The sequence below is a fragment of the Bombyx mori genome, chromosome 5 (assembly GCF_030269925.1).
Source record: "Bombyx mori chromosome 5, ASM3026992v2".
Lineage (NCBI taxonomy): Eukaryota > Metazoa > Arthropoda > Insecta > Lepidoptera > Bombycidae > Bombyx > Bombyx mori.
In genome coordinates this window covers 1629268-1652253 of record NC_085111.1, presented here as the reverse complement: position 1 = coordinate 1652253, position 22986 = coordinate 1629268, and the positions used below count along the sequence as shown (strand labels likewise).

At 35.2% G+C, this 22986-nt stretch overlaps 1 protein-coding gene and 1 long non-coding RNA gene across 5 annotated transcripts in view; one reads left to right on the top strand and one right to left on the bottom strand.

Moving 5' to 3' along the window:
• The window catches only part of LOC101744937 (rho GTPase-activating protein conundrum), a 124612-nt gene that overhangs the window by 79388 nt on the left and 22238 nt on the right, over positions 1–22986 (top strand). Inside the window, exon 1 of one of the 4 annotated variants that reach the window (XM_012690419.4) lies at positions 14430–14522. The exons of the other annotated variants lie outside the window; for them this stretch is intronic. Within the exon in view, the coding sequence (XP_012545873.1) occupies positions 14492–14522 (31 nt within the window). The 5' untranslated portion in view covers positions 14430–14491. Of the gene's footprint in view, positions 1–14429; positions 14523–22986 lie in introns of those variants that run through there. 4 annotated transcript variants of the gene reach the window in all.
• On the bottom strand, positions 19816–22389 carry LOC134198975 (uncharacterized). Its single transcript, XR_009973283.1, has 2 exons — positions 21879–22389; positions 19816–20046 (listed from the first exon to the last, which is right to left on the bottom strand). It is a non-coding gene; the product is annotated as an uncharacterized LOC134198975 (long non-coding RNA).

The window sequence follows — 22986 nt, the reverse complement described above, 5'->3', positions numbered from 1 at the left end:
TAACGGGCATAGCAGTGTTAGAGGTGTGAGAAGTGGCCCCATCCTGTTGAAACCACGTCCTGGCATTAAAGCCTGAAAAGTTTTGCAATTCTGGTATGAAAAACTCTTCGATCATAGCCACATATCGCTTACGAGTTGACTGTGTCGGATTTTCGCGAATAGACTGTGTCACTGTGTCTATGTTTTGTTCCGTACGTGACGTCCTTGGGCGACCCAACCGCGGTTTATCTAACGTCGAACCGATCTCCTCGAACTTAGCAACCCAGTTCTTAATCGTTTGAAGAGTTGGAGTGTCGTCAAAGTTGTGTAAACCTTTGTGTTCTCGAAATTTACGCCGCGCAACGGTTGCCGAATTGTCGTTTTTATAAAACTCGCGCACACAAAACGCACGGTCCGCTCCGGTAAAACGCTCCATCGCGACTAAATTCCCAGAAACCGAAGTTACTCCCCCCGCTTCCCCTGCACCGCTCACGCGCGCCCTGTTCGTTTTATTCAAATTTTACTTTTCAAAGGACTTATGGGCCACCCTGTAGAAAGTTTTTATTAAGAAAACAGTAAAATCATTTTACAAGTGAAAGGAAAATTAGAGGTCTCATATGCTTGTTATAAATAGAATAAAAAAGTGTAGACATTAATGTGACTGACATAAGGATTGTAATTGTTTGAGATAGTAATAGCTATTTCTAATTTGTAAGTTGATGATACTTCTATCGGCTGTTTGAGTTTATATAACATAGTACTATATAAATATGTACAAATATAAATAGGTCCTTTTTTTAATATGTATCAGAATATAAAATTATTGTGAATTAGATCTAATGCATTATTAAGAAGCTTAAAATTGGCTTTGTAAAAGCTATAATAAAATAAAAGGACGAAATTAAAATTGATATTAAATAAATTTAATATCAGTAATATGAGTAATATCTTAAGGCAGGTGACGGATGATAATACAATGTTGTACGATTGTTATTAGGAGTCTGTATTTATTCACACACCATATTCTTTTTTTTTTTTTTTTTTTTTTTTTTATTGCCTTTGTAGGCAGACGAGCGTACGGCCCACCTGATGGTAAGTGGTTACCGTCGCCCATGGACTTCAGCAATGCCAGGAGCAGAGCCAAGCCGCTGCCTACTGCTTAATACACTTCTCCCTATTAAACGTGAATTCATTTTTTTATTGCAGTTTTAACGGACATAGGGTGACCTAGGAGACAATTTTAATAGCTCTAATATAATTATTGTCAAAAACTAAATCGATATCGCTTCAAATGCTCTGTAATAAATTGTTGGAACTTGAATGTAATCTTTTTATACACATTCATTGAGATACATGTAATCACCGAGACTTTTATAATTGAACTGGGTGTCCCGTGAATCTACCCGCGTTATTTATTCGATTAAAATTTTCTTAATAAAATTTAAAATTCTTTATTTTACATGTTAAAGTTAAAATTTGGTTAACGAAATACATTTTTTATTTCTTTCCATTTAGCTATGGTATGCGGCTCGGCTAAAATAACGGGCGATATATTTGTAATTTATGTGTAGGAGTATCCTTATTTGTTGTGTAAAAACGAATGTTATATTTAACATAGTCTAAATTCCTTAAATTATCTGAAATCTAATCTAATATGATCCTATAATGTTATAGTAAATGTTTTCATAACCTAAAGCGATTTTATGCTCGCATTTTTTTATCTTCGATATTTCTTTGTGCCAGCAATATTTTTCGATTAGTAGCGAATCACAAAGTTTACATTTTTTTTTGTTATTTGTTCTCAACTTATTTATTATTATTATTATTATCTATTGCTTAGATGGGCGGACGAGATCACAGCCCACCTGGCCCAACTGATGTTAAGTGGTTACTGGAGCCCATAGACATCTACAACGTAAATACGCCAACCACCTTGAGATATAAAGTTATCAATAAGATCGATGAGATGTTTGTGAAAAAACATTGCTCAATAAACAAACAATGTAGGTCGATGAACTTTGTACATTGCTTGAGTGTTTTAATGTAGCATTTTTAATGTCTTATTCAAGCAAAGGGATTTTATTAAATATGGTTGGGTGTGTTAAGTGGTTTTAGTGTATCAATAATTACATATTCTCTTTGCGATGCAAATTCAGAAGTCGTACCACTTATGTGTCCTTTATTTAAAGTACTATAAACATAATATTTTCAATAACTTTAGCTGTAAACAGAGTAAGGTTTATAGCGCATGTGGCATTGACAATATGATTGCAATTTCCCTCAAATTAGATCATTGCCATTGTAATAAAAAGTGCTTTTTTATAGTTTAGGTTAGCTATCTGATATTAAGTGATCGCCGGTCGCTAATCCAGTACTATCAGACGTGTTTTAAGACTTAATTTCGTGTCTTAAAACATTTATAAATTTAGTGTCAAAATTTTCCGGGTTTTTTTAAATTTTTTATTGCTTAGATGGGTGGACGATCTCACAGCCCACCTGATGTTAAGTGCTTACTGGAGCCCATAGACATCTACAACGTAAATGCGCCACACACCTTGAGATATAATTTCTAAAGTCTCAGCATAGTTACAACGGCTGCCCCACCGTGCAAACCGAAACGCATTACTGCTTCACGGCAAAAATAGGCAGGGCAGTGGTACCTGCCCGTGCGGACTCACAAGAGGTCCTACCACCAATAACTGGGTACTGGCAGGGTCCAACTGCCCCGTCCATCTCTGTTCAGAATTTCTACAGTGATGCGTTTCGTTTTAAAGGGTCCCGTCATACTATACAATTGAGACCTCATTGCTCAAGGTATGTGACGACATTCATGTTGTGAGGTCTATGCAGTCCGAAAACAAGTTAACATCGGATTAGGTCGTCCAATGAATGATCTGTGTATAATTTAAAGAACTATTCTAAAGCACTAGGATACGATTTATCGTCAGGCATTGCAGAGTCTGGCATTAAGCCGTCGATGCGATCGTCTTATATTCACTAAAGTACCGTACGTCGACCTCCATCTTACAATTAGAATGATGTCATCAGCTGACTTCATATGACAATAGAACCGTATCGTGATGAGCCAAGGTCGCGGTATCTTTAACATGAAATTTAGTATTATTAATGATGTCTGTTTCATTGTGTTTTGCATGATTATAATTGGTCGAAATTCGAATATAATCATGAATCAAACGATGCTTGTAGAGATGTTAAACGGTAGGTAGCGGCTTGGCTCTGTCCATGGCATTGATGATGTCCATAGGCGGTAATCACTCACCATCAGGTGGGTCGTATGCTCGTCTGCCTACAAGGGCAATAAAAAAAATCAGATTGATTTATGTTTCACATTTTCACTTTTGTTTGTTATTATTGATTTTTTTTGTGAAGGCGAAAAAAAAACAATTTGTAAAGGTGTTTTTTTAAATCGATAACAATAAAAATCGTCAATAGGTACTAAGCAAAAAATATCGATTTATCAACGGAATTTTTTTAACCCTAGTTTAACAACAGACAAGAAAATGGAGCAAAAATTGTCTTTGTTTATTTAGGTATATAGATTTATGTAGTTAGTTTAAATTTTGTGCATTGGTTATTGCTTAGCACCTTAGATAATGTTTCTAGTATAGTACATTAAATATAGGGCATGTGGCGTACGGGTAGTGTAAACAAATGGATGGATGTTTGATGTATGATAGCGTTTTCGGGTAACATTCCTTTTTGATAAAATCTACACATTCAATGGGTGCAAGGAATAACATTGTAACTCAATTTTAGCTGAATATATTACAGATGCTCGCGTAGTTACTTATTTACCTACGTGTTATATGTATTATCCAAACCAGGTTGTGACAGTTCGGAGCCTCCCGCGTTATATAAATATTCATGAATGTAAATGTAGTTTTTTTAGGCAGGTTTGAGCCCCGTGAGCTCACCTACTAGTTAAGGTTACGCTGATATGGTCTCTCTAGACCATCAGCTTAGGTAGGAAAAAAAGTAGTTTTTTTTTTATTAAGACAAAAACATAACTCAGAGCTTGTGTAACTTTTGTTCTGTTCTATCTACGAGTATATATTATGTATATCCGGAATGCCAATAATAATGTCAACGACGAAGCTTAAGTATGGTGCTCGTTCAAACCACTGAGTTTCTCGCCGCATCTTCTCAGTGGGTCGCAATTCCGACCCGGTAGTAGATACAACGAAGCACTGCTCTTGCTAGGGCTAGTGTTAGCAAATTTTTTCGGTTTGTGCGAAGTTGGAATAGCTATTATGTTATTAACGATTAGGTAGGAAACAACCGCTTATTAGCATAGACATCGTTTAAGTTAAATCATCACTACATAGTATAAAACAAAGTCGCTTTCTCTGTCCCTATGTATGCTTAAATCTTTAAAACTACGCAACGGATTTTGATACGATTTTTTTTAAAATTATTGAAGAGGAAAGTATATGTATAACAACATCGATTAAATAGTGGAGAAATCAATAATAAATTACAGTTTCCGAAGCGAAGCGAGGGCGGGTCGCTATTAATCCATAATTTTAGGGGCGTGTTTACAAAAATCCTCAATCTGAAAGTTTTCATCGTGACCATTTTGTCACTGAGCCCACACCACCACGCGGCCACGGCTCGCGCTAGTCACTTATTTTTTGTTTATTAAATCGACCCACTTTCCTACTTTGCCATTGAGTAAATCTAATTACAATAATTTACTATATTATTGAGGTTACGATATTGAGTACAGTGCTAAATTTTCGAATTGTTTCAACCGGCAACAAACATTCATAGCCTTATATTTCATACAATTAAACCTTTACCAAACCGTTGGTCGGATCAGATAACTGCGCTCACTGGACTCTCTGTTGCGAGCGCCCTGAGAGAAGCCGAAAACCGAAGCAAATGGAAGCTGAGGTTACAAAGAGCCACGAAGGGCTTTCAAGGACACGACCTTCAGCAATGAAGTATTCGACTAAGAAGAAGAAGAAAGCTTTATTGATTTATGTAAATATCCAAGGCAAGAAACACACGCGTTTGAAGACTATTTTTTATATCGAGAAGTGAAAGGCCTTTTGATTTAGGCGACATTTTTGCAAATTTACAGGAGAGATATTTAAAGTTTAAAATTTGGAAAAAATATAATAATAATAAAAAAATCTTTAACTATTTGAATGGGTTAAACTTGATTGAAGAAATTTAATTGTTAAGTTAAATTAAGAACGTCGAGTTGTTGATACTAATAAGAAATAAAACGGACCTTTAATTACAAAGAAAAATGTCGCTTAAACCAAAGAGCTTGAAGTCGTCGTGGCCTAAAGGATAAGACGTCCGGTGCATTCGTATCGAGCGATGCACTGGTGTTCGAATCCCGCAGGCGGATACCAATTTTTCTAATGAAATACTTATTCAACAAATGTTCACGATTGTTATTCCTTCACCGTGGATGTCAATCGTGAACATTTGTTGAGTACGTGTTTCATTAGAATAATTGGTACTCGCCTGAGATTCGAACACCGGTGCATCGCTTCAACACGAATGCACCGGACGTCTTATCCTTTAGGCCACGACGACTTCATAAATCCTTTAGGCCACTTTTGCACCGACGGTCTCAATTATGACTACGCTTCATTAATAATAATTTTAAACGTGTGCATAGTTCAGTTTTAGTTTATCTTTCTAGTTTCGGTTTCGTAGTTTCAGTTTCTCAGTTCCGAGATCTGTCTCTATTAGTGTTTTATCTAATAATCTATGTGTGTATCGTGAAATGTCCTGATGAGAGATGGCAGTAGTGTTTGGTGGAAACGGTTTTTATTACTACTACTAGTTTAATCACCTTATGATATTTTATTTTTAATAGTATCAGTATTTCGTAGAACCTACAGTTGCATATCCTTGCATATATCTTTTAAATTGTTTATAAAGGCTTATAAAAAAAGGCAAACAAGACTATGAATTCTGCACTATTAGGTCCAAACTGGATATTGTCGTCACCCACATGATTTAAGGATCTAGTCCTGCGTAGGACGTAGTTTTGGCAGTACTACAATTATTTTTCTAAATAGTACGCTGCTCTGAACGACATGGCATCTTATCTTGAAACCCTCAAAGCTTATTTTCGAATGTGTATTCATAGATCTAGTCTTACGTTTGATTTGGTCTTCATGGTAATTAACTGTGTCGCATTTTTTTGGCTTATCTCTTTTTCTGAGACATCATGAATCACTGTCTTAATTCGTTATGGCTTGTTTATTTTTTTATTTCACTTGTCTGGTATAATCGTGAGAAATCAACAAAAAATATATAAATTTTTTTAGGCGAAAAGGGCGGAAGTTCGTTCGCAGTTGTTAAGCTCCTACAGACTAACGTGAGCGTAATTTAAGTAACAACTTATTTAAAAACGTGTTTAACGGTTGAAGTCCATGCGGACCGAGCTGTCGACAGGCCCTGTCAATAAAAGTGTTAATAAAAATTAATGCTCAGAATTTATTAAGGTTATTTTGATGTATTCGCAAACACTGATTAATAAATTTTTCGATGATTAAAAGTAAACCACGCTTTTTGCTAATTATTTGTAATATAATAAATGTTATTTTTGAACAATTCAAAGGTGTACCGAAAATGGTCATGTAGACATTTTTAATTGAAATTAGAAATAATAAAATTTTTGCATGTTAATTTAAAAGAATCCACATACCTATCTTGGAATTTGATAATTCATGGTTTTTCCTTTATCACTACATAGTATAAAACAAAATCGCTTTCTCTGTCCCTATATCTGTCCCTATGTATGCTTAAATCTTTAAAACTACGCAACGGATTTTGATGCGGTTTTTTTAAATAGATAGAGTGATTTAAGAGGAAGGTTTATGTGTATACATCCATTAAATAGTGGAGAAATCAATAATAAATTACAGTTTCCGAAGCGAAGCGAGGGCGGGTCGCTAGTCTTAGAATAAGTAAATCGCGAAAATGTATTAGGTAAGTAAATTACCTATAATAGAAATTTTGGCACACAACACCGTCGCATCGCTCAATACAAGTACACCCCCGGTAACCGTACTCGTCGAACTCGACAAAGAGTTTGACGTGCAACCTAACCCATGCATCAGCCCGCTGAGTTTCTCGTCGGATCTTCTCAGCGGGTCGCGATTGCGATCCGGTAGTAGATTCATTCGCGAAGCAACTGCTCTTGAGTTGTTAGGTCTTCTTCGGAGGCGCTCGGGCAGCGGTACCCCTCCTGGCTGAGCTTTTGCTCGCCCACCTGTCCTGGTAAAACTGGAAAGGCCTCCGGGCCACCAGTAATACTGCAATCATACAAAGAAAACAAGTACACCGGTGATCTTGCGTGTTGGCTCACGAACGCGTCATCCTTTTGTTGTATATAATTTTGCATCATTATCTGTTCTCCACATCCCGTGAAGTGTTACTAGCTTGTACCCTCGGAAGCGTTTGCATCCTGATAGCTTAAACGGACACTTCGTACAATTACTAGTTGCATGCCTCTGAAGGCTGTGAAGCTTATGTAAGTAGGTATTAATCGTTTTTATGTCATGCATGACTCGGCCCATCTTTAGGAATCAACACGAAGTCACTATTGATTTTAACCACTACTTATTCACCCTTGATATCGAAACGCGTGACTGTTTCATAGTTCCATACGAAAGTAGGTTTATGTTATGTAGTAAGCCTTAAACTGTATGTTTTTATATGTACATAATTTTATTATGTAATTTCCTAAATACTCCATGTAAAGATTGACTGTAAGAGATCGCATTAATATCGTTTTAATTTTCATTCTTTTGTTTCGTATATTGCCCTTATTTTGCTGTATTTAACAGCAACAAAGTGTTATTTAAAAGCAACAAAGTGAAGATATTCTCAGTGGGTCATGATTCCGATCCGGTGGTAGATTCTGCGCCTAGGCTACCAGCGAATAGGTAGACAAAAATGTATTTAATATTTTGTTATTGTATTGCATTATTTCCCCCTTGAGGGTCGTAATTACCTATCAATCTGCATACAATAAGCCCCGTTAATATCTTGTGTTCTTGCTCCATATTTCGGGATAATTTAATGCAATAGAAATAAAGTTGTTTGCATAAATTATAATGTTGTTGTAGAATAGTGCGCTGTTGCATAATGCAGTTTGATAAAATTTAAAAGAGCGTTGAATTGAAATTGATGTTATTATGTATTCATAATATGAACAAAAAAAAGATGTGTGGTTTCGTGGGACACCGAAAAGGAACGAAGATCCATACCTAAAAAAAAAAAAAAGAATTACGAGAAAAAAATCGCGCGGTGAAATATCGCTGTGCGGAAAACATGGCCTTATTCCACGGACTTTTTCTTACGGTTTTTACTATCACATTTTTCCAGTTCGGTCGCGCAGCAAAATCCCTATCTCCTCCAAGCCTGCCGTAAGGAACTTCGTTCCAAAAATACATCTCACAATTTCATTAACATTAATTCATGTACAATATTTTCAGTAACAAAAGAATGGGTGGTAGCGCCGACTGATTGTAAACACATAAGAGTAAACAGTAACGTGACTGACTGATTGTAAACACAATGGCTTCGACGAGAGTGAACTTTCTCGTGCGACTTCGTATGTGCATTATCGGCCATTGTTCTGTACTATGAAACTGAGAATTGTGTTGGGGAATAACGAAAATTCTTTATAAAATCATGATGTTTTGCAAACATATCAACTTTTGATTCTCAAACAGGTACTCTAAAACCTTAGTAATACGGATGATAATTTAATGAAGGCCTCAATGGTCGACTATTTAGCACTACGGAGTCCGAAATCAAAGTCGGAGTCGGTATATCTTCGTGAGATATCTTCGGATTAGCATCTTTGTAAATTGTAGAAACTAGTAAAGATCTTAGTAGGGGCCGTCGGATTATAAATAAACAAATGTGGAACACTTCTTTATTGGTTGACGTTTCGGCCATGTCATGTCACTCAGCTTAAGAGTTCGAAAGTCCGAGACTGACTAATTACCATTCTGTTTCCTTAAAACCGTGTATTCACTTATTGTGTAACGTGCAGGTTAAGTGGAAGTTTATTTATTTTGTCATTATCCACTGAAATGTACAAAAGCATTTGGGGATGAACGACAAAGGGAGGATGATCTTTCTGCAAGCAGATGGAATTACTCGGTAAGCTTAACTTAACTTAAGCGAATTAATTATCTATGTGTCGTCCCAAATGTAATTAGTGGAAACTTGTATCTATGCAAACCAATCTTGAAAATGTTGTTAGCGATATTCAGGCATCTGTCAAATATCTTGCGTTCTATGATGGCTACCAACACAATAATTGTATATCTATAGAGTAATATAATAGGTATATTGCAAACTGGTCGACGGTTAATAGAGATTGTCGAAGCTATTACTATGGATTCGCCTTTTTTAATTGGTAAAAACTCTTCAAACTTACTAAGATGCCTAAGCTCAATGCCTACTGCAATAACGGGCGACTGTTAGTGAATTTCAATAAAAATAGTTTGCTTGCCCAAGTGTGACGTAAGGCTGATATAAAAAAAAGTGAAATCTTCTACACAAAGGTCTACGCTTCGTCGCCGCTGCCGCACCCTTTTCAAAGCACCGTGAGAATAATAGACACGGACGACCTCTCTCCCAAGGAACACAGCGCAACCCGTGGGAAGTTTTAGCTAAACAAATATTACGCTTACAAAAATTCGTGTGTGCACACCCAAGATAGGAGTTATGTTTAATTTTTTGATGCTTACATCGGTTGGACGAGCTCACAGTCCACCTGGTGTTAAGTGGTTACTGGAGCCCATATACATGTACAACGTAAATGCACCACCCACCTTGAAATATAAGTTCTAAGGTCTCAGTATAGCTACAACGGCTGCCACTTCAAACCGAAACGCATTACTGCTTCACGGCAGAAACAGGCAGGGCGGTGGTACCTACCCGCGCGGACTCTCTTACCACCAGTAATATGTTAACGTTGATTACGTCTAAAAGGAATGAAAGCTCTGTATGTAGTCAGTATTCATTGAATAAGACTTTAACCCATAGACACAGCCCACTGAGTTTCTCGCCGGATCTTCTCAGTGGGTCGCGTTTCCGATCTGGTGGTAGATTCTGCGAAGCAACTGCTCTGGCTAGGGCCAGTGTTAGCAACACTCTGGCTTGAGCCCCGTGAGCGAACCTACACGTCAAGGAGAAGCTGAAATAGCCTCTCAAGGCTATCAGCATAGGTAGGAAAAAATAGAATAGGATTATAACATTATGACTTTATTTCTCATTAAAATTTGTAACTGGGGACACGGACAGAAAAGGTTATCAGATGATGTTATCTATATAATAATATTAATACGTGAAGCAAATAATTTGTCCCCCTTTTTATGAAAATTGCGCGGACGGAGGAGTATGAAATATCCCACACTTATAGAGAGTATAGAGAAGGAGTGCATAATGCTAATATTTTTTTTAAATAATGCATAAAAGATACTTTAAATTAATAAAGAAAACATTACACACACTGCCATGTATTTGATACATACACATATGTATATATACTCTTTGTTTATTGTCAAACTTTAGTTAATGCTCAAAGTCTGTGATCAAATTGAAAATAGGTTAATATTGTTTATCTTTAATATTATTTGTCTAAAGTGGCAAAATCTGTGATTATAGAAGTATAATAAATAGTCTTTGACAATATAACCATAATAATGTTCAAACTTATAATTTCAATTAATTATAGTCGAATTTCGACTACTGCGGGACCACTATATAGTTAACATAACTGTGGAGACAGACGACAGTGTAGCCGTATTTTGTACTACGACCAATTGTTCTGTATCTGATCTGTTTTGAATACTTAACGGCTTCGTCGGTGTAGTTCGAGTCTAAGCCGTAAAAGTTGTTCTAATTATATGATACTACGTTTTGCTAAGTGGGTTGTAAGTAGATTCTCAGTTAAAGCACGATGTTATTCCGCTACATGAGGACATATGTATATCGCTAGGTGCACCAATGTACATTTTTAAATAATAAACCGGGCCACCACACCAGAACAACGGCTTAGACTAGTGCTAGCACAGAATCGATTGAAGAGTGTTAAGGCACGGTTTATGCTACGCTATGATCAGAGGTGGTCTTATTAAATTTATTTCTTATTAATTTTATTCTAATTCTTATTAATTTTATTCTAATTCATTTTTAATGGGCCTTGATTTTTATACTCCAATACTTGGATTCTTATTGACTATGTTATTAATAATACTGTTCCGCTACACTCCTTATGCCGAAATATCATGCCATATTATTACATAGTGGATTCATGTCACGAATAAACTCGAAAATGAATTTGAATAAAAAATTATAATGGCTATATGTATATAAGGGTTGTTCACGTAATGTAGTTGTTATTTTAGTGACTTTTAGAAAAGCTTGAGAAAGCTTTATTTACCAAAAAGAGAGGGAAATATTTTGATCGTCTTTCAAATTAATTTTGTGATTGGTGATCCTGAATAATAATTTTGAAAGTCGATAGTATTTTAATCAAACTAAGATCGCCATTTTTTGAAATATAGTCATAAATATGAATAATGTGGTTACTTTCAAAAACATCGATTACAAAATATTCATAATTTATGGACAGCATTAGGATAAAAAAATTAACAATTATTGTATACTTAAAAACTAATAATAAAATATATTTAATTATATGTATATACATTAGAATTAGTTAAAAAAAATTACTGGTACTTAAAACTTAGACAACGTGATCTTAAGATGACCTGAAGAAAGACAAAAGTGGATTCGATCTTTTAATTTTTAGGTCGAGAAATAAGGATGTACCGTTACTCTCTTAGTACCGAATACATTCGGCATTCGATATCAAGCACAGTGTGTTAAGTGCTGGTAGTGTACCAACAAAGTGTACATGACGAGAATCGATATTCAACTCGCACTCTTTAAGACGATTTGAAAGTTTTTTTTTAACGTAGAACTTATAAGGCAGCTACGTCCGTGGAATTGCTATCCACGAGCGACATTGACTGTTTATTATCCAATATGATGTTTGCTTACTTTTTTTTAAGAGATTTTATGACCTGGTAACTGAGACCTTTAAGTCATGTCTTATTTTAATTTATATTATTCATATTTTTATAAAAATGATATTATGGAGTGAAATGAAATGAAGATGATTAATTTGAGACACTAATCAACTGGGATGAAATTAAATGAAATGAATTGAGATGATATGGGATGAAATATAATCTTAGTAAAATGGTGGTCATTTACTAAGATTTTTTCAGTGGACTTTTTGGAGGATCCCGAGAAGTTAAGTCCAGCGGCTTTGTTTCATTTTCCCACATTTGTGCACTTTCACAGATATTAAACAGTTAATAAACCACAATTATTACACATTTAACCCGAAGAAACACTAAATAGACAAAATAAAACAAATCACACAACTTCACTCCTCGCGTTCCCGCCAAAAAGTCCATGTTTGCTTACTTTGGCAAATATGGCAAAGACTGGAATTAGAGGCTTTCTAAATTAATTCAAAAAAACTGTATTTCATAACATCTTAAAGATTAGGCTGTATGGTAATAACACGTTTCAATACTAGCTACCAACTAACCGGAGAACTAATACTTAATTTCATCTCTTTTCTTTGGTCCTTGATGCGTGTGCAAATTTTCTAATTTTAAAATGGCGTTTAAAGATACCGTTACACATACACTCAAACATACACACCTACTAAACTAATAAAAACGTGTTAAATAACAAACATAAAGGTTTTCAAATTTTTTTATTTTAGTACAATTACGTCATAATATGATGTATATAGTAAACTGATGATATGTGTATGTATATGCTGACTGTAAAATAAAATGATTACATATTCAGGAAGACTAAGAAACAAAGAAGCAAAAATTCTTGTCCGACTAATTACTGCAATTCGTCACAAACGAGGAAGTTGAGACTTTACATGGATACGCTATATATGTGACATAATGCACTGTCAGAGACAAAGATATTGATGTGTTAATGTGACAGGCCACACGTGTGGATATTCGCATATCGAGTCTCAAGAGCGTCAAAAGTATTGCTGGTCGGCAGTACGGATTAAAGATTATTACAAAATTGGTAATATGAATTATACAAATTGTATATTTTGAAAATAGGCTACAAGGTCTTGTTGCCGCTGACCGTGAAAAATTCAAGAGAAAAGGCGACCTTTACGAAAAACAAAGTGTCAGACTAATTTGCTATGATTGTCTTGTTCATAGACAATACATTTTATTTCGTTGAAGAAATCTATGGTTTGTACACAAGTAGTTCAGCAGTTTTTAATTGTCTTCATCGTAATCGATGTTTCTCGATCGCTGTAACATGCCCTTATTCAAACGGGGCTTCTGAAGATTACTCAGCTATAGGCAGCGGTTGGTTCTGCCCCTGGGATTGCTGAAGTCCATGAGCGATGGTAAGCACTTATCAACAAGGTATCCTCATCTGCCTGCTGAGCATTAGAAAAAGGGAAATTTCAGTTAAAAAACTACTAGTTAAAATAGTAACGTATAAATTAGCATATCACTGTTTAAAAATAATTGGGATACACTGAAATAATTTAATTAATTTAATGTTTTTAAATGGGCAATTTTCAGGATTTGTTTACTATTCTATCTATTTACTATTTTGTTTACTATTCATTTATTTATTTAAACACTTACATATCGTACGTCGTTACATAAATTTAAAATACCAGATTTTGTTTTTACCGATTAGCTGGTGCGTTCAAGGCTGTGGTAGGTTCAATGGTAGGGAATTTTGTGAGTCCGCAATAGTGAGCACCATTACTATCGCCTATTTCGGTTCCGAGGAAATGATGTGGCTGATAAGACTTTTGCGCATGGGGGGCCATTGCTACAATCAACTCGCTCCATAGCGCTTAGAGCTGCTTTCGAATCTAATGCCTTAACGAATATCGTTTCATGCGGAAGTGCTGTGACCCATACATGTTCCAGAGATGGTACGTGGCAATAATGACCTCTGGAGATATACTCTACAAGAAGGCGGCGGTTCCAGGGCAGTATCAATGGACTCTGCACTAGTGGCAGGTGGTGGTGAATGGATGATATTGAAAGAATCCTCAGAGCACTTCCCATGGAACATGGATCATTAAAACGGAATCCAAATATGTCGTAGACTTTCCTCATAGATTTCGAATGATACGTCTGACTTTGAATAAACCCCGAGTGACGGCGACCAATAACTTTGCCAAACTGATTCATTAACATAACTTTGACATTAGCGATTCAGATTTTTTTAAAACGTTATTTTTTTTTTCTCTTTTATATAAACACGATTGACTTGTAGGAATGTGTAGATAAAATATAGATTTATCTGGTTTTTTTTTTATTATCTTGTTTTGCATATTTTATTCGCAGTCTAGAAACAGTTCTCATTATGAGAAGTTGTGTTTTTGAGAAAATCTCAATATTAATGGATTATTATGAAACTACGTCGTATTTTAATAGCGTTGCGTAAGTGAATTACTTTGTTGTATTAAATTTAGAAAAAAAAATTTTTTTTTTTTGTGGAACTCTACATTACGTTTAAATTGAACCTTAACGCTCGTGTCATAAGGCTGGTTGTGCGATTCAATTTGTGGGTTAGGCTCCTGTAACCGCTTAACACCAGACGGGACGTGAACTCATCGCTCGTTTAAAACCAATTACTTGCATTTAATATAGAAAACAAAAGTAAGAAAATCGCCATTAAAAATCTTTTAAGTACTTTTCCGCAAAATAAATTTAGTGATTAATGACAAATTTACGAAAAATTCTAAGAAGTTAATTATCTATTTTTTTCTACGAAACTATTCGAGCTACCCTAATGCGTTTATTTGTTTACGAAGTTCTTAAATGCTCGTTAACATAACATTAAGTGGTTTGTTATCTAACATCTACGACTGTCTGCGGCGGCCACGGACTTATTAAGTGTCCAACGTTCGTGAGTTGAACATCTCTTGTGTATATTATACAGAAATGGTTGTGATTCTGAGGTTTAATTCGAAGGAGTTCACTTTTCGAACGGCAAAAGGTGAGTTTTTTTTTTGTTTGTTAAAGTCCTCGTTCAATCTCGGGATAGGTACCATTTAATTTTTCTAGTAATGTTGAGTGAGTTCTGAGATGATTTACTAATTCGGTTATAGACAAAAATTATTCGTGTAAAAACTAAAGTTTTTTTTAATGAAAAGACACGTTGTCAGTAACTGTTATGGGGCAATTCTTGTTCTTCTCCATCGTTACTCACTGCTGAGGATCGTGAACACATGTGACATTCCTCCACAGTGTTCGATCATTTATGGCACGGACCACATGATATTTAAAGACCATCGCCAACCACTTTCTTATAACATAACCGAATACCATTGTCCTTTTTTTATTGCTTAGATGGGTGGACGAGCTCACAGCCCACCTGGTGTTAAGTGGTCACTGGAGCCCATAGACATCTACAACGCAATGGCGCCATCCACCTTGAGATATAAGTTCTAAGATCTCACTATAGTTACAACGGCTGCCCCACCCTTCAAATCGAAACGCACTACTACTCGCGCGGACTCACAAGGGGTCCTACCACCAGTAAAGTAGCTTCTCTGATTCTTCAGAGTGAAACGAGTCCTTCAATAAAATTGAATGTGGGTGGCGGATCCCTACATTACAACAACTGTAAAATAATACTTTTGTAATTGTATTTAGTTTTTTAATGCACGCAATGTACTCCAAATTTGTTATATAATGCTCAGGTCAATAACCTCACGATCTTATACATCACAGATTGCGGGTGTCGTAAAATATACCATCAGTAATAAAAAGTCCTTCAAAGGTAGTCGTTATTCTAAAATGCATAAAGTTTATTCTTGCAAATTGAGCGTCAGCATTCTTGATGTGATGTTGCTTGCGTGATTGATCACGCGCTTTTTTTTACCCATAAATATATATTCGATGAATATCGACGTGATTGCGTTATTTTTCAGTTTTTGACTATAAATACTGCTTACAAGTATGTGAAGAAGAAGGTATCTAATTTATTCTTCTCAGTAACAGCTTTCTGAGAGAATTATTGTTTTTTAAAACGGTCTAAAACGGTCTAACCGGTCTAAAATATGATTTCAAATATTTTTCATTCATAATTAAAATCGGGAGAGTTCGTATGACACAATGCGCGTTTAAAAATATGTTGATGACAAAAAAAAACATGCGAAGGAACGAAAATAGTCTGTCTAGACGCGATGCATTTCTGAAACGACGTAATTTCCGGTGCAGAGGTGTAAGTTCTTCCAACAAACAGCCACAGAGCACCTCACATTGATCTGTAGGTTTAAAATTCTATTAAAGACAAATAAAATTTGTATTTCTATTTCAGAAACCTTGAGGAGCATTAACAAAGACAACATCAGTAACCGTAAATTATTTAAAATCGCATTTTTTCTGTTTACCAACCACGGAAACACCGAAACGGTTTTTCCAAAGAAATAATTTCGAATGATTCTATAAATACGTGACCATAATAAAGGCGGGAGCGTCGCGCCGCCCGCCCAGTGCAGTCCGACGCGCGACGCGGCACGACGTTTGAATAGAAACGTCATCGCGACGTGACGTTACACCGCTGTCACGCTGTCATTATTGATGTCTGTCAACGTCATCGTTTGACGGGACGAATACGTAATGCAGCTATTTCTGTGTCCAGAAACTTGCGTCTTTTTAACAGTCAATAACAGTATTAAAAATAAATCGCGGATGTGTACAATAATATCCTAAGCACAGTAAACAGTGAAAGATGAGAGTAGCATTAGTTAATATTAACATTAGTTCGGACCCATATTTATTATACATATCATACAAATGTTAACAGGTTTTGTGTCAGTGTTGATGTTATTGGGATCGTTTGATAAAAGAAAATGCATCAATTTGGGAGCATGAAAAGCATTCAGCACAATATTGTTTACATCACAAATACATTTAAGAGATTTTGAATTAAGGACTTTTCAAATTATTATAAAAACATTGTATAATATTTATAAAATTTATTGGAAATAGGGCAGTTTTTTTTAATTAGCTAGGTGTACTTTCTCCTTTTTTATACTAGGTAGCGTCTCGATTGTGGAATATGTGTTTACTAAACATTAAAACTATCGATGGCATATCATAAGATCATACTTAGACTTGTCTACCCTTTGCCAAAAATTGCCTAAAAAAATAATTAGGAGAACTAAAGAAAAACACGCCAAATATCTCCGACTGCCTTATCCGACTGTTGCACTATGGTAATGATGAATGTAAATGATTCTCGTATCAAACACGTGGCCATTAGGACGTAACCCACTGACTTCCTTCTTCAGTTCTTGGCAGGCATCATCGAAACAGACCGCGCATTGTATTTCTTGTATTTCAGTCACGTTTGTAAGTAGCATTATACGGTCTTCGTGTCAATTTTTTAGACCGCGGATCTTCTTTGAACGTATAGCGACAGATTGCGTAAGAAGTTTGAATCAGCATTTATCAGATGTCGGATCATAAATTTATCGATAATCAGTGAACATTTGACGTCGCATAGCCTATGACTAAAGGAATATCGAGAGGGAGAGAAATGCATTACTCATAAAACTTATCGTAATTTCGCGTAGTTTGAGTCATCGAGTGCAGAGATCACGTATACAATTATATGATGTTACCAGCGTCTGCAGTAACGATAAATATATCGAGATGTGAAAGGCTATTTGTTTTAAGCAACACTTTTGCAATTTACAGGCATTTAAAGTTTAAATTTTGAAAAAAAAAAATTATAACAATTTTTTTTTTTCAGCTAATTGAATGGGGTAAATTTAATGGAAGTTCAATTAAAAACATCGCATTGTTGATGCTAATACCAAATAAAACGGACCTTTAATTACAAATATTACTGGTGGTAGGACCACTTGTGAGTCCGCGCGGATAGGTACCACCGCCCCGCCTATTTCTGCCGTGAAGCAGTAATGCGTTTCGATTTGAAGGGTGAGGCAGCCGTTGTAACTATACTGAGACTTTAGAACTTGTATCTCAAGGTGGGTGGCGCATTTACGTTGTAGATGTTTATGGGCTCCAGTAACCACTTAACACCAGGTGGGCTGTGAGCTCGTCCACCCATCTAAGCAATAAAAAAAAATATATGTCAATGTCGCGCCACCCACCTTGACATATAAGTTCTAAGATCTCAGTATAGTTACAACGGCTGCCCCACCCTTCAAACCGAAACGCATTACTGCTTCACGGCAGAAATAGACAGGGCGGTGGTACCCACCCGCGCGGACTCACAAGAGGTCCTACCACCAGTGTCGCTTTCCCAATACCAATGCGTGCTAGCGCCAAAAGCAATTTACATTTTATAATTCCTTCAAAAAAGAACCGACTGCTAATGTATCCCATATTGGGAGTTCGTCTAACGGTAGCACATAGCCTAAATAGTTATAATTGTATGCATTTATAACCGCGTTTGAAGTGTTTATGAATGCAGTACGTAACATAAAGCAAGGCGTGTGTTTTAAAAAACAAAATGGCGTCACATACAAAAATGTCGGAGTATTTTTTATCACATCCGTATATTGGTGTACTGGTAATTGAACTTATAAAATAAAATATAAAAAACCCGAACTTGTCAAAACTATATCGAGGGGTGAAACGCGACATTTCGCTTAATATTGTGGATGTCTATGGGCTCCAGTAACCACTCAACACCAGGTGGGCTGTGAGCTCGTCCATCCATCTCAGCAATAAATAAATAAAACCGAGAAATTTGATAATTGTAACGTGGAAAGAAAAAAAAACATAAAGCTTTAATGATAATTTAAATAATTATACACACTAATACTTGTCATACATTTCTCAATCATTTTTACCGCAGAAAGAACCTTGTCTTGAGATAGTATTCTCATTCGACATTTCGTTATAATTTTCTTAATATTTTCTGAGTGACTAACTATTTGTTTCGTCTTTTGAAACAAATGCTAATCGATGGTACGCATGCAGATACGGACTTTCATTCAGAATAAATTGGCTATTCACATGGAGTAGACCTTGAGTGTGGTTTCGTTGGCCTCAAAGGCCACTTTAACATGACCTTATCTCACAATTTAGTTGTATCCCACAATTCCACCTGCCTTAAATTCGGAAACGGTGTTACTGAAACGGGAGCTTACCCTTTACATTGGTTGTCGAGTTGATTGTACATCTCTGGCTCTCATTCTCGCGGCGATCATATATTAAATATCAATATATTTGATAGAATTGTAAACTTTTCAACAAAATAATAATAATATGAAATTGGATGCTGCAGTTTTTGCGTGATATATATTGCGTGATACAAATGTACAAACAAGTATAACCTTAAGATTATAGTAAAGATTATATTGTTGTCTTTTCCTTAATTGTGTCGAATAAATTAGTCAATAATAAGTAATAGTAAAAAAGTCATTATTATTTAATGCGCATTTAAACGTTCGTTCACCAAAAAATTTCCAAGTAAAATAATAATAATAAATCTGGCAGCCCTGTGCGAATAAAAAAAAATATACGTCACAGATAGGTACGTTATTGATTTTGGCAACTGTATTGTTTTTATTTAGTATTCAGTTCAGTGTTGCAAGTGCACTACGGGTTGTGATTTAGTAGAAATTGTGAAAATTCAAATAAATATTTATGTGTGTCATGGGTGCTTTGTGTCGTTTTCGCGCGATATATAATGTCGGTAAGTTGAGTTATGGAGGATTAATAATTACGTGTTTATAATTTTTAAAAGTTTTTTTAATAGATTTATACTTTATTTCAGTTTTCCATAACAACCATAACATTTTGTTAGTAAGAATTACTTATAATCTATGTTAGTAAATTAAAAAGTCCAACACATCATTATATACAATTTATATAGTAACATTTTTTTTCTCCTTCCAAGTGCCTGCTACAAAGGCTATTAATCAGCAGTCCCTCGGTCTTGCTCTATATGATTTAATAATGAAATAATGCTAAGTTTCTAAAAAGTAAACAGTTTTTTAGTATCATTGGTACAGTGGTGAGTAAGCACGACAACCGGGTTCAATTCCCGGCTGGAGCCTGTATTACTAAAATATCCGAATGTTCGTCTCATCTTTTGTGTGTGTTCCCGTTTACGTTAACACACACATACACGCACAAAACAAATAAGATGTGGAAGTTTTGAGCTAAAGTTAAGTTTTTGTGGTCAATGAAGACTAACAATTATTTTATTATAATACCCTTATAATAAAGAAATAAACAGGATGTTGAATGAATAGTAGGTTTTAACTGTGCTTATTGGAATTGGGTTTTCATTCAATTGTAATCTTTGTGATTAGTACAAGTAGTTAAAAGTTGATAACAATTAAATCTACAAATTACTACTATATGCAACAAAAACAAATCGATTACTAGTAATTACTACTACTAGTAACTAATTACTACTATTAGTAATTACTACTATCAAATCGACTCGATCGGGCCCTCGGTGGTTAATTTATAGGACTTACTTAAATGAGCGATAATGTCTTATATTAAGTCGATAATGTCTTATATTAAGAAGATAACATTAAATACTTTTTTACTGCAAATCCCTGTTTATGTTGTACTGTCTCATATTGCAATAAGTTAGGCTTATTTCGAGCACATTGCCAACGAAGGGAAATAAAACTAAGAAGGTTTGATTTGGCTCTTGCCGTTATAAAGTTTATGCGAGCTTTGTTTGGAGATGAGACTTTGGGTAGGGAACGACACGAATGATTTACTGGTGTCAGGACGTATTTAGAGTCCACATGAGTAGCTACCACAACGCTGGCTATTTTTGCCGCCAAGCAATAATGCGTTCCAGTTTCAAAGTGCGATAACCGTTACAGCTAACTTCGATTTGTCTCAAGTCATGTCAAAAGATTGGCAATGGCAGTCATAGATAACCCATTATCACCAGACGGGCCGTCAGCTTGTTCCCCTATGTAGTTCATTTAAGAATATGCCAAAGCTGAAATCGCCCAGCCATTGTTTACTCAGTCCCTAAATAGTAAGTCAAGATAAAATTATTTGAGTTAGATATAATAATTTGGTTTTCAGAAATGTTTATGTATAAGTTTCCGATAGACCATTAGAATGAGACATAAAATAAATAAAATATAAATGTTCAATCATCATTACATATCTATCAGTAATTTTGTTTTTTCCTTTAAAACCTACGTGAAGAACAAATAAGTTTTTAAGTTATTAATAAAAACTCTACAAACTTAAAGTTTTGTAGGATGCGTGCGGTTCAATAAAATTTAAATACTTTCACAGTAAAATCTCGTCGCTGTTTTGACTAAAATATTCCGAATCACGGAAATTCTAAAAAGAGGAACATTTAAAAGTGTTATGGTGTCTTTGACCTCTACGATGTTGTTAGTTTTTTGTAATACTTAACGAACATCAAAGTAATAACAATTTATTGATAGGAAAAATGTATTATTATGTATTATTTTTAAACTTATTTAACTCGTTGATTCTGAACACGATTCGTTCTGTAACACTAAATCGCATTCTTTGTTTCGTAAGTGCTAAATTTACTGGTGGTAGGACCTTTTGTGAGTCCGCGCGGGTAGGTACCACCACCCTGCCTATTTCTGTCGTGAAGCAGTAATGCGTTTCGGTTTGAAGGGTGGGGCAGCCGTTGTAACTATACTGAGATCTTACAACTTATATCTCAAGGTGGGTGGCGCATTTACGTTGTAGATGTCTATGGGCTCCAGTAACCACTTAACACCAGGTGGGCTGTGAGCTCGTCCACACATCTAAGCAATAAAAATAAATTAATAAAAACTTAATAACTCTAGAGCACCAATTCCATAGTAGGCCATCTCTAATCTTTGTACATCTTTGTATATCCAGATTCATCCACGTGTTTTTTTAATTTGCTTCAGTAATAACTATGCAATACCCGCTTGAAGTTTTTACTTGTGCTCTCATTTGACAAACTGAAGTTCTTACTTGTGCTTGTGCTCTCATTTCACAAATACAATTTAATAACACAAATCTACTAAATTAGGATTAATTTAGATGCTTAATTTTCATTTTCCTGTTGGAAAGACCTCATTTCGTGTTTATTTATCCACAAGCTTATTTGAGAGCGTAGATACATCCTGCATCTGAAATAAACCGCCCGCGCAGAAATAATCTAACGCTGCACGCGACTTCCTACATATTTTAGTCTAGTGTTTAATTTTACACGTATCTAAAGGCAGATAGAGTAAAATAAAATTTGTAAAAAATTACATAACATATTGAATTGTCTAAAGAAAAAAAGGAACAAAAATCAAAGCCAATTTAATTAACAATGACAATTAAAATGACAAAGATTATAGCAATCTGTTGAAAAATTTTTCTGTGATATTGAAATTGAACAGTATCGTTTAGGAATAAATTATATTACATTAAATTATATTTTATTATTTTTTTCACGGATATAGCTTCAAAATTCATTAATATTTTGGTCGTAACATTTTAACTTACTATCATAAACATGACCGACCAGTAATACGCCTATTAAACTATAAAATATAGGCAAAGGAACAAACTCCGAATGCCTATACTTAAAGTTTTTTTTTTTGTTTTCAGTCGAAACCTTTCTTTGTTACGATATTAGCAAGTTAAATTGATCAAATATATCCGCTTCTAAACCAGGCAGACCCGACAGTTAACTAAAACACAACAAGATACGTTCAACTGTTGACTGACTCAACTCCTATATTTAGCAAGCAGTTGCACTGGCGCTCAGAGCATCAGCGACATTTTATAGAAGACACTTCTTTTTGGGTTTTTTTTAAGTTCGTTAAAAATATTCAACGAAAATGTGATCTATATATATAAAAATGAAACCCGTTTTCTGTTGTCACGACATAACATGAAAACGGCTTGACCGATTTGGCTAATTTTGGTC